Genomic DNA, 12,351 nt, shown 5'->3' with positions numbered 1-12,351 from the left:
AGTTGTATCAAGTAGTTACGGTAACCAAAAATCCTGCAGTACTGGTTAATGAAGGGCTCACTAATTCTGAAAGTAAGCAATTCATTTTAGTTCAGTGCTTTAAATAATTGTCTAAAAATCAGTTATGTTTGTGAACATATTTTAAAATAAGAAAGATATCATGCATTTATTTTTCTTTTTTGTTTTATTTTTTGATTGTATAAATTTTATTTTTGATAATTTTTACATATTTGATTGGGTGCAAAGGGTGAAGGGTTAGAGGAAACTGAGTGAGACCATTGTTTCTTCTTTTCGACCTGTATCTGAGGGGAGGGTGGAGATAAGGGGAGAAGCCACAACCAGTCTCCCAACCATCCCAGGGTCCCCGATGTGGGGCATGTTCCGAGCATCCTGCTCAAGTGAATTTGATAGTTCAACAATTTTTAATTGCTGCCGATCTTGCCACTCCAATTACAATGAAATCTCTCCAGACTCCGCTGGCTGACTAAATTCACTTTAGAGACTCCATTTGCCCAGGTATTCACTGCTAACACTTGGTTAGGGGAGTTGATGAATTTGTTCTGTCCTCCATCCTCTGTTATGGTACCAGGTGTCCTCTGCAGGATCCAGTGTACTGCCATATCATCCATGTGTTTCTGGATATGCTGTCTTTGCTCCAGCTAAGTCTAGCTAAGAGGAGACCCAGCTCTGACGTATGCATTCCATGGTCAGACTGTGGAACCTGCAATTTTCTCCATAGTTGGAGTTCTGAGTCCAGCAGTTCAGTTGGGGAAATTCCCAAAGAAACTTCATCTGAGGTGATCCCAGACCTGATTTTTGTGTGTCCTTGCTAATACAGGGTCCAACACAGTCCATTGCCCAAATTGGCCTTTGTACATATTGTTAGTTGCATTTGCTAGGTCAGTTCTGTCTCCAGCCCTGTCTTCTACGCAAACTAATAGGTGTTGCAGTCCAGCACGATCCTACTCACCACACACTCAACCCCCTTGCAAACCAGTGGGAGTTGTAGCCTATTCAGGGCGACCCACAGTAACCTCCGCCAGACCCGCCCCTATCCTGGTTCTCACTCTTGCCAGTATGTACAGCAGACTGGTTTTGTCCGTCTCACATCCCATTCAATTCTCATGTGTGTCAATGGACTTTGAAGCCTAGTTCAACCCAGCCAGCTCCACTATCCAGCCCACACGCATGTTGGTGGGTGCCATTCTCTGTCTAGCCATGCCTGTCCCATTCCTGGGTCTTATGCTCACCAGTAGGAGTGGCAACCCAAGAAGGAGGTGCCTGATGTTTCCCTACTGGGCCCACTCCCACCTCTGGATCTTACATTCTCCAGGTGGTACTGCAGTTTAGCTCGATAGTTTTCCGTCTATGCCAGCATTTGCTAGCTGATGCTGCAGCAAAGCCCAAACAACCCTCACCCCCTCTGGCTTATGCATGCACCAGGAGGTGCAGTGGATCCAGCCTGACTTTCCCCTGATCCAGCTCATATGAGGCTAACAGGGGTTGTACCCCTGCCTGGCCTGATCTGCCCCCACTTTCTGCTCTCACGTTCACCTGTGGGAATAGTGGCCCAGCAGGGGAGCTCCTTGCAACTAACCTACGGGGTTCGCTCACTCTCCCCTGGATTTCACATATGTTGGTTGGGCACTTTGACCCAGGCTGGCATTACCAGTGGGTGCTGTAGCCTGGCCTAACCTGGCCCACTCCCGGTTCCAGCTCACGCTGGAAGGGACTACAGCCTAGCCAGCCCAGCCAGCCCCTGGCCCTAATGTGAACTGGCTGGTATTGCGGCCCAATCTGGGATGATCCACACACCATTCTGGCTCTCGGATTTGTCAAGATGACAGCGTGGATGGAGGCATAATTCTGTGCATGCTCAGAATCGTCCAAGATCCGTCCCCAGGATGGTCTCTGAATAGAGGAAATTCTCATACCTTGGGCTTGGACAAGCTCATGACCCTTCCCTCACCTAGCTGCATTAGATGGGGAGTCAGGATCCCCAGCAGGAAGGAAGCTTGGGCGGACACTGGTACCCCGAACTACAGCCACGTGGCTTGGGGATCCAGACACCTGTGCTGCTGCTCAGACTTACCTGGACTCCCATCATTCTGTGTTTATATATTAACCTTTAATCAGATTTTTAGAATTTATAGTACTCGATTTTTATGACACTAAACTGGGTGTTTAATTTCCTCAGTGTTGCAGAAGTAATTTGAAAATAATGCCCCTTTTTAAAATTGTGTGGAAAACCATTCTCTATCCCGTTATCTTTCTTTTCTAGCAGAAAACTAAGTAATTATTATTGTATGTTCTATGTGATACACTGCTTTAATGTACTACTTTTAAAGTGTAGGAAATACTAAAGAGCTTTCAAAATATGGAAAGGCAAATGAAGCGTTAGCAGAGCAGCGTGACTTACCAGTGTCGTTCTGAAGCATTGGGTGTAGGTCAGTGAGCAGTTACTGTTTCAAGAGACGAGCCTTTGTTTGATTCTACTGACTATGGTTGGAAGTCTGTATCCTCTGTGAACCTGTGCACTTGTAGACTATCTAACGAAGGTGGAAAAAAATAACCTTAAAAATCATGATTTTGTTTTTTCTATAACATATTAGTTCATTTAGTTTAACCTCACTCATTCTGACCTTTTTTTTTCCAAGATTTATTTTATTTTTGTCACAAAGTCAGATATGCAGAGAGGAGGAGAGACAGAGAGGAAGATTTTCTGTCTGTTTCACTCCTCAAGTGACTGCAATGACCTGTGCTACACTGATCCAAAGCCAGGATCCAGGAACTTCTTCCAGGTCTCCCATACGGGTGTAGGGTCCCAAGGCCTTGTGCCGTCCTCGACTGCCTTCACAGGCCATAAGCAAGGAGCTGGATGGGAAGCAGAGCTGCCGGGATATAAACCATCACCCATGTGGGATCCTGGCACTTTTGAGAAGACGACTTTAGCCGCTAAGCCACCGTGCTGGGCCGATCCTGACCCCTTTAAAATACCTATAAATGACCAGTTCCAGAAAATTACCTACCTGAGGACCTCCCCTGCAAGAAAAAAAAATAGTGTTGAAAGGGAAGTTTATAGTATTTGGTGCATACATTAAGTAAAGACCCATAAGTGATCTAACAGTATATCTCAAAGACTCAAAGTGACAAGAAAAACCAAACTCAAAATTAGAAGAAGGAAATAAATAATCAAAAAATAGATAAAAAGTGAACAGACTTGAAGTCAAGGTAATGTACAAAGGATCAGTGAGGTAAAGTGCTAGTTTGACAATTAAAAAAAATTAGATAATCCATAGATCTGCTCAACCAACAAAAAGGAAGGAGAAGACTTCATGAGTTGAGAAACAAAAAAGAAGGTTTTATAGTAGATATTACAAAAACAGTATCATCAGGAATTGCTGCATCTATATGTCAACAAATCTAGTAGAAATGAATAATTTCTGGAAAAATTAAATTCAATTATTTGAGGCACGAAGACAGAAGACCTAAGCAGATCAGTAAGTTCAAGGAGATTGTGTCATCAAAAACCTCCCGACAAGGAAAGTTCAGGACTGTATAGCTTATCTGCTGAATTCTACCAAAACTTGCAAAGACCCAATCTCAATTCTTTTTTTTTTTTAATTGTTATTTTATTTTTATTGGAAAGGTGGATATACAGAGAGGAGGAGAGACAGAGAGGAAGATCTTCCGTCCAATGATTCACTCCCCAAGTGAGCGCAACGGCCGATGCTATGCCCATCCGAAGGCAGGATCCAGGAACTTCTTCCGGGTCTCCCACGTGGGTGCAGGGTCCCAAAGCCTTGGGCCGTCCTGGACTGCTTTCCCAAGCCACAGGCAGGGAGCTGGATGGGAAGCGGGGCTGCCGGGATTAGAACCAGCGCTCATATTGGGATCCTGGGTGTGCAAGGCGAGGACCTTAACCACTGCGCCACTGCGCCAGGCCCCCCAATCTCAATTCTTAAAGTATTTAAAATAATTGAAAAGGAGGCAATCCTCTCAAAGTTCTTTGATGAAGTTATTATTACTTTAAATATGAAACCAGGAAAAATTAGAGCAAAGAGAGTTCCCTTTGGTGAACATATCTCTGATGAGCACAAATGCTGAAATTAAGAAATCAAGAAAAAGGTTGATAATTGAATCCAACATTAAAAAGAGTTATCTACCTTTAGCAAATGGATTTTTCCCCCTAGGATACAGTAGTGGTTCAGTCCCTGCATATCCCTAAACCTGAAACAATAACGCATAAAAACCGTGTGACTATTGTAAGTGCAGAGAAAACATTTGATAAAATAATGGCACATTAGCCTAGTAGCTAAAGTCCTCGCCTTGAACATACCAGGATCCCATATGGTCGCTGGTTCTAATCCTGGCAGCATGCTTCCCGTCCAGCTCCCTGCCTATGGCTGGGAAAACAGTCGAAGACAGCCCAAAGCCTTGGGACTCTGCACCCACGTGGGAGACCCAGAGGAATCTCCTGGCTCCTGGCTTTGGATCAGCCCGTTGTGGCTACTTGAGGAGTGAACCATCGGACAGAAGATCTTCCTCTTTGTCTCTCCTCCTCTATGTATATCTGACTTTCCAATAAAAGTAAAATAACTCTTAAAAAAAAAAAAGGACTTGAGCAGCTTGAATGTGAATGTGGAGGGAACTTATCTCACTACAAACAAGGAAAACTATAAAGAAACACAGCCAGCATGACATTGAATGGACAAAGTTGCAAAGTTGGAAACATTTCTACTAAGTTCTAGAACCAGAGAGGGATGTCCACTCTTCACCATTACTCTTCTGAATATTTCTTGAAGTTTTAGCCGTAACCATTAGAGAAGAAAAAGAAATCAAAGATCTACAAAGAGGAAAAGAGGAGGTGACATGATTTATACATTGGGAAACCAAAATTCTCCAGTAATGCTATCAAAAGAGTTTGGCAAGATTGCAAGATATAAAGTCAATACAGAAATATCAATAGCACATATATATACCAACAGATTTTTAAAAGATAAAGAGTGAATGTGCATAATAAAACATTTTCTAACTGTACAAACATATTTATGTAGAAATAACTGAAACGCTTCTTTTAAATAATTATTTATGGATCCAAGTTCCCGAAAATACTATATGTTAGATTGGTCGATTGTAAGTATACTATTGACCATTAAATAACTACTAACTCATGGAAAAAGGGAAAGAATAAGACTCCATTGATTTGAAGGATCCTTTTTTCTTCCTCACAGATTCACAAAATATTCAGTTACCACATTCAGAACATACTGGATTTTAAAGGATGTTACTTGAAGTTTTGCAAGCAACTACATTGTGAACATCATATATTTTTGTAATCCTAAGAATTTTTAAAAAGATTTATTTTAGATGAAATTAGAGAAATTTTCCATATGCTGGTTCATTCTCCCAATAGTCACAGTGGTCAACTCTGGCCAAAGCTGAGGCCAGGAGCCAGGAACTTCTTCCTGGTGCCTCGAGTGAGTCCAGGGGCTCAGCTGCAGCCATCGTCTGCTGATTGTCTCAGACTATTAGCAGTTAGCTGCGATGAAAGTGGATCAACTGTGACTCAAGCCAGAGCCCGTATCTGATTGTGGTATCACAGGCAGCATCCTACTGCTGGGCCTTTAACCATCATAAGTAAAATGTTTAATTGAAAGACAGACAGGTCCTGTCAGTGTGTCACCTTCCAGATATCTTCACTAGCCAGGACTGGACTATGCTGGGTGGACCTGGTGTCCAGAACTCCCACATAAATGACAGGAATTCAATCATTTGATTAATCACTGCCGGCTCCTTCAGTTTGGATTAGCAGGAAGATGGAATACCAGTAAAATGCCCTTTATGCCTAAAGCAGTTTACGGATTCAGCTCAATCCCTATTAAAATACAAAAGATATTCTCAGATCTAGAAAAAGATTCTAAAATTTGTGTGGAGACATAAGAGATTACAAATAGCTAAAACAATCTTGGATTATAAAAACACATCAGAGGCATTACAATTTCAGGTTTCATGACAAGCTGCAGGCAGTTGTAATTAAAACCACCTAGCAATGGCACAGAAATAAACATGTATACCAGTGGAACAGATCAGAAACCCCAGAAACTAATCCATGTATCAAAACCCAACTGATCTAACAAAGGATCTAAATTCACTCCCTGAAGAACAGACTGTTTAAGAAACAGTACTAGAAAGATTTGATTTCCATGTTTATAAGTCTCGTGAAATAAGGCACCCTATGCAAAAAATTAATTCAAAATGGATCAGTTTTCTAAAGCTAAGATCTGCAAGCGCTGAATTACTAGAGGGAAACAGGAAAATCAGTGCAAGCTGTTGACACAGGGAAGGACTTCCTGGATAAGATCTCAGAAGCACAGGCAATGAAAGTAAAGACAGACAAGTGGAGTTATATCAAGCTAAGAAACTTCTACACAGCAAAGGAAACACTCAGCAAAGTGAAAGGGCAGCTGACAGAATATTTGCAATTTATCTATCTTGTAAGTGATTAATATCCAGAAGGAGCTCAACAACTGAACATCACAGCCGCCAATCCAGTAAAGAGTACACCAAAGCATATGAAGAGGCATTTTTTTCTTTTCTTTTTTTTAAGTTAAAAAAATTTTTTTATGTTTATTTGAAGAGCAGTTACAGAGAGACAGACAGACATAGGCCTTCAATATGCTACTTCACTCCCCAAATGGCTATTAAAGCAGCTAAGCCTGGGTTAGGATGAATCCAGAATCCAGAAACTTCCTGTGGGTCTCCCAGGCAGGTGCAGGAATCCAAGTACTTTGGCCATCTTTTGCTGCTTTCCGAGGTACATCAGCATGTAGCTGAGTTGGAAGGTGGAGCAGCTGAGACTTGAACCAATACTTATACCTTATGTTCATGCTGCGGTAGTAATTTAACTTGCTATACCACAATGCCAGCCCCAAACAGGCAATTTTCAAAGAATGAAATTCACATCACTGAAGACACATGAAAAAATACTCAGAATAACTAACCATTAGAAAAATGCAAGTCAAAGCCACAATGAAGTTTCCCCTCAGTCCAGTTAGGATGGCAATATCCAAAAATTAAACAGTAAAAAATACTGGTGAGGATAAGGAGAAAGTATTCTTATGAGTATGTATGAATAATGCAAGTGACTGATGACAGGAATTAGATAGCATGAAAACATGAGAAAGTTGATGCAGATTTAATGAACCAAATGCTCTTATCCTGGCTGAATATTTTTAAAACATTTGTAAGTCCTAACTTCTTATTTTTTCACATACTTTTGCAAAAAGTTTTTCTTTATGAGAATACTATAGTTTGCTGTAGGCAGATACCACATTTTATCCAGGTGATCCACAGATTAAGAGAAATCTAGGGGATGTGGCTGTTATTGTCGGATTTGTAGGTAAAAGACAGTGTATTACAAATGTTTTGGAGACAAGTTGTGTTCTGATATATGAATAATTGTAAGCTTTTTTCTTTCAGGAAAATAAAGGAAACATTGAATGTGCATACAGTTTGTGTTTTCTTGTTTGACAATGCTATATATATATATATATAGCATTTATATATATACATACAAAGTGCTTGCCCTAAGTATGCAACAGTGAAAGACACAATTCTTACCCTCTGGGACCAATCAAGTATTGGGAATTTAGTCATAAATGTTAATTTATGTGATAATTTAAAGATGAAATGCATTGACTCTGAAGCTTTCATGTTGTGTGGAATGCATTGCAATGAGTTTTCTTATTCTTGGGAACATTCTTTCAGATTATGTGTTCATGATTGTTTGTTTGTCATTAGAGAGCAGATTATAAAACAGTCCACAGAACTGATCTGCAGAGCCTATGGTGAAGTGTATGCAGCCGTGTTGAATCCCATCAATGAGTACAAAGATCCAGAGACCATCCTACACCGATCACCACAGCAAGTGCAAACACTTCTCTCCTGATTGTCTTGTTTGTTCTGTTGGCACGCTGTCACATTCCTAAGACACTGAAGACTGCCGTTGTTTTAGAAGACTTATCATTTACATTTGATAGAATTTTCTTTGTGTCATGAGATTGTAGATTAAAATAATGCCCTTTGCATTCACTAACCTGAAAGTAAGCATGATGCTGGCCTGAGTTCATATTGCCCCCTTTCAGCTTCATAGAAGTGCTCTATTGTAGGCTGCATTTCTAGCTCTGTAATTTCCATCAACTCTGGAACACAAATATATGGGAGAAGAGGACTGAGAGATTTGGCTAATTTTTTTTTTTTACAAAACTAGTTTTTAGTTGATAGCATCTAAAAATTGTGTGAGGTTAAGAATTAGCTTGAGGTTATGATCCAATAAATGTCTCTTTATCCAAAGATTCATTTCCTTTCTTTTTAGGTATTGATGTAAGTTGACTTCATGACTTTTTGGAATGTTACCTGTATCTTTTTCTCCAGAACTGTCTCAAAGTGTTAGAAGAAAGGAAAAGAGACAGTAGTTTGTGCTGCTGGTGTACCCAGCCGGGCATCTACTTACTGTTTTTGTAATTGACTATGTGTTTATGTGTAATTGTAAATATACAGTTAGCAAAAAGGAAAAAAGCAGTGAAGTCATTTAAATACAGTGTGGATGCCTGTGGATGCCCTGGAGGAAAGCCGGACCTTGCTTTGAGTGTCAGGTCGGGAGATGCATGTTTAAGAACAGGTGTTGGCTGAACAGTGTGCACTCTACATCCATCCAGCAACAAACATTGACTGCCGGAGGAGCAGTTGCTAGTAGGCAGTGAATTTGCCTCCAGAAGGGTGACCCAGGCTGTAACTTGAGAAGGGGTTTTCTTTTCAACGCTTTTGTTAACTGTAAGTGCACATTTGCAGACTGGACTGTGTAGAACTTTTCAGTAGAAGCATATTTGTGTACTGATAAAATCAGCTTAATCCACAGTTTACTTTCTTTGACATCACTTTATGATTAGAAGCTTAGGTTTTTAATCCAGGAAATATATACTAGGTTCCTGTAAACTGATGAACATTCAGAATCACTGTAGTTGTTAACAACTGCATGGGTTTGATGTGGTTTTATTTTGTTAAGGTTTTCAAAACTGTTCTTACTAGTCCTCCCCCCAAAAATCTTGATTTTTGGTAGAGAAAAGAGGTAGTTTTTAAGCTATGAATTGAGAAAACCAAGGCACAAAAGAAAAAGTTAACTAGTTCAAAAATTTTGTAAAGTAATAAAATTGATACTTATAGATTTGACATATCAAATTTGTGTTTGTAGAACATAGTTTATTAACATGCCTGAAGCTTACACTTGTTTATACCTACTGTGATTCTTTTAGAGTGAGAATGATTGATGATGTTTCATCTATTCTTGTACAAAACTATATTTTTATTCCTTTTCCTTCGAAGATTAAATAAGGCATATAAAAGATATATAAATAAAATGTTATTTAAATCTTACATAATTTATTTCTACTGTGAAAACGATGTTGACACTTTACCATTAATGCAGTTCTTTGTTTTCTATGCAATAATGTATTTTACTAATTACCTCATTTTCTTAAATAAAAGATTAAACTATTTCTATAGTAGCAGTCTTTGCAGTGTTTTTTTGTGTTTTTTTTTTTAAGTTTCCTTACACTTTCATTAAGATGATTTTGGCAAACATGTGCGTAGGAAAAGAAACCACTATCATGTGCCTCTTGCCAATGTGTTGGTCAACGTTGGACTTATTATATGATGGTGCTTGCTTGCAAGTATAACGGAGTTGAAAAATTCCTATACCCTCAGAACATTGTAATGTTATATATGATGTCTTATGGTGATAATGGTGTGAATATACCTGCTATGGTGTTTGTTGTGTAAAAGCATTACCTGTACAATTAAATACAGTACCTATGCTTGATATTCAGTGATGTTACTGGTCTATTACTATGGTTTTATTATTTTACAGTGTACATTTTAAAAAATTCTCGATGATATTTACATAGTTGATCAGGGTGGGGAGGATCAAGAGTTGGGGAAAAGTGGGTGTGATCATTGTTTCCAAATTTTTTATTTCTTTCTGTTTCTGGAGGAAAGGGAGAGATAAGGGAGAAGTCACACATAGCTTCCCAATTGCCCCAGTGCCCGGGATTCCTATCCACCAGGGGTCCCGATGTGGTGCATTCTCCTAGGGTTCTGCCCAAGTGGTCTGGATAGTTCTATAATGCTGTCGATTTCGCTGATCCAAGGATGAGGAAGCCCTCCCAGTGTCCATTGGCTGACATAGTTGACCTTAAGTGTCCATTCACCCAGATTTTTGTTGTCATCGTTTGGCTGGGGTAGTTGACCAGTTTATTCTGTTCTTCTGCTGTGGTAACCAATGGACTGCCATATTCTCCATGTGCATCAGGGCCTGCCATCCACTGCTCCACCTTTTCCACTGAGGAGGATGTGTTTTTACAGGCGGAGCCAAGGATTTGGGCCGCTAGGCGACCCAGGTCCTGTGACTTAGCCCCTCAGGAGCACCTGTCCCCCAGGGCTTATGGTCCTGGCACCATCTTGCTGGCAGGCCCAAGGACCCAGTCCAGGTGACCCAGGCCCCACTGGATCCCTGACCCCCAGGACTTACAGACTTAGTACCCACCTTGCAGGCTGGCCAAGGACCTGGGGCCAAGCAACCTGGGCCCACCGGGGCTCATGAAACTGGTACCCACCTCACAGGCAGGCCAAGAAACTTGGGCCGGGCGACCTGGGCCCAACCAAATCCACCACCCCTGCCAGATCCACTGCTGCTAGGGCTCACAGACTCAACATCCACCTTGCCAGTGGGCACAGGGTTCCCAAGCCAGGCGAACTAAGCCTCACCAGACCTTCCACCACTCATACAAGCTGAAGGAACTAGGCCAGGTGACATAGGCCCTACCGGAACACCTGCCTCTGGGGCTCATGGACCTGGTACCCACCTCGCAGGCAGGCCTAAGTACCCAGGCCCTGCTGGAATATCCCCATCCCTGTGGCTCACGAACCTGGCACTGTACTATTTATTTTGCAGTTATTCACTGTAGAAACAGTATGTTAAGTTATACTAGCAGAAACCTTTTTGTGTCATTTTTACTGCATTTGTGTTGCATCGTTTATTGTGCCTAATTCAGTCTCATGTTTTCCTTTTCAGCGTGGCTCCTGAACATATATAATCCACTGCTAATGTTACCAATAAGAGACCATCTAGCCTAGGTATGTGATGGACAATTTTATCTAGGTTTATGTGAAAAACACTCTATAATATCACATAGTGACATAGTTGCCTCACAAAGCATTTATGAAAATGTGTCTCAGTAACTGATGTATGACTGTATGTAATTCAGGTAAGTAGGAAGAAAGTGATGTCTTACACACTTGAAAACCAAGTTAATAACAGATGTAAACCATTCGCTTTGCTGTATACTTCATAGGTTACCATTTGAGAATTTTGATTTAACAGAAATATAACCTTGAACAGTACAGCCCTTCTTCAGAGCGAAAATAATTTTACCTGGTAAAACCCTTCTCTGCTTAAACTTTTCAGTTTATTTTTCTTTGTATTTTAGAGGGGGATTGTTACCTGAGAAAAAGTGCACGAATGGACCGGTTTTTACTTTTTTATTTTAAACTCGGTCACCATTTAAATAGGTCCTGCCTCCTCTGCACTCCGGTGTTCTGTTCGGGCTCTTTGGCATACTCATTTTCTGGCTTTTGAACATGACTGTTCCCCCCCCCCCATTCTTACTGTCCCCAAACTTACTGAGAAAATGCAAATTATTAGTTTATCTGCCTCATTTTCCTGCCCTCCTCTTCCATGCTCATCTCCTCTATCTTGTTCCTGTTAAATTCAAGGTGACGTCTGTGTTCCTGTGACAAGCTGTTTCCATACTTTGCATCCTGTTCCCCTTGTCTCTTGTCATCTCACCCGCTCTTCACTCTGGGTTATTCTTTTATCTGCTTTATCACTAATTTCCTTTATCTATGATTATTCTTAAAGACATAAAGAATGCTGTAATGTTTGCAATTTTTAAAAAACTGTCCACATGTCAAATCATAACAGCTTCATTTCTCTGCTTTATGTTTAGTGTTTTTTACACATGTCATTTATCTATTTCCATATTTCCTATTCAGTCTTTGTAAAGTATCCTCGCATGTTTTCATTGTTTCAACAACATCAGTACTAAGCTGATAACATCTTTTAAGTATTGCATGTTGTCAAATCCACTGACTTGTTCTCTATCCATCTCTTACTGAAAACTCAGTAGCATTCCACGTATTTCTTTTAAAAAAACAAGATTATTTATTTTGATTGAAAAGTCAGATAATCAGAGAGGAGAGACAGAGGAAGATCTTCCATCCTATGGTTCCCTC

The 12,351-nt window shown here is 40.5% G+C and overlaps 1 protein-coding gene across 2 annotated transcripts in view; it reads left to right on the top strand.

The window, feature by feature from the left end:
- COG6 (component of oligomeric golgi complex 6) overlaps positions 1–11,756 on the top strand; it is a 64,387-nt gene extending 52,631 nt beyond the window's left edge. The window contains exon 19 of one of the 2 annotated variants that reach the window (XM_040991480.1): positions 11,132–11,756. In XM_040991480.1, the coding sequence (XP_040847414.1) occupies positions 11,132–11,153 (22 nt within the window). In that variant the 3' untranslated portion in view covers positions 11,154–11,756. Of the gene's footprint in view, positions 1–7,803; positions 9,411–11,131 lie in introns of those variants that run through there. The other variant, XM_040991479.1, reaches the window with a different exon arrangement.
- Positions 11,757–12,351: the final 595 nt, after the last annotated feature.

Source organism: Ochotona curzoniae, unplaced genomic scaffold (genome assembly GCF_017591425.1).
Source record: "Ochotona curzoniae isolate NIBS_2020 unplaced genomic scaffold, NIBS_Ocur_1.0 contig_64, whole genome shotgun sequence".
In the NCBI taxonomy this organism is placed as follows: Eukaryota; Metazoa; Chordata; class Mammalia; order Lagomorpha; family Ochotonidae; genus Ochotona; species Ochotona curzoniae.
Note: the sequence above shows the minus strand (reverse complement) of the source record. Positions and strands in the feature narration are given on the sequence as shown.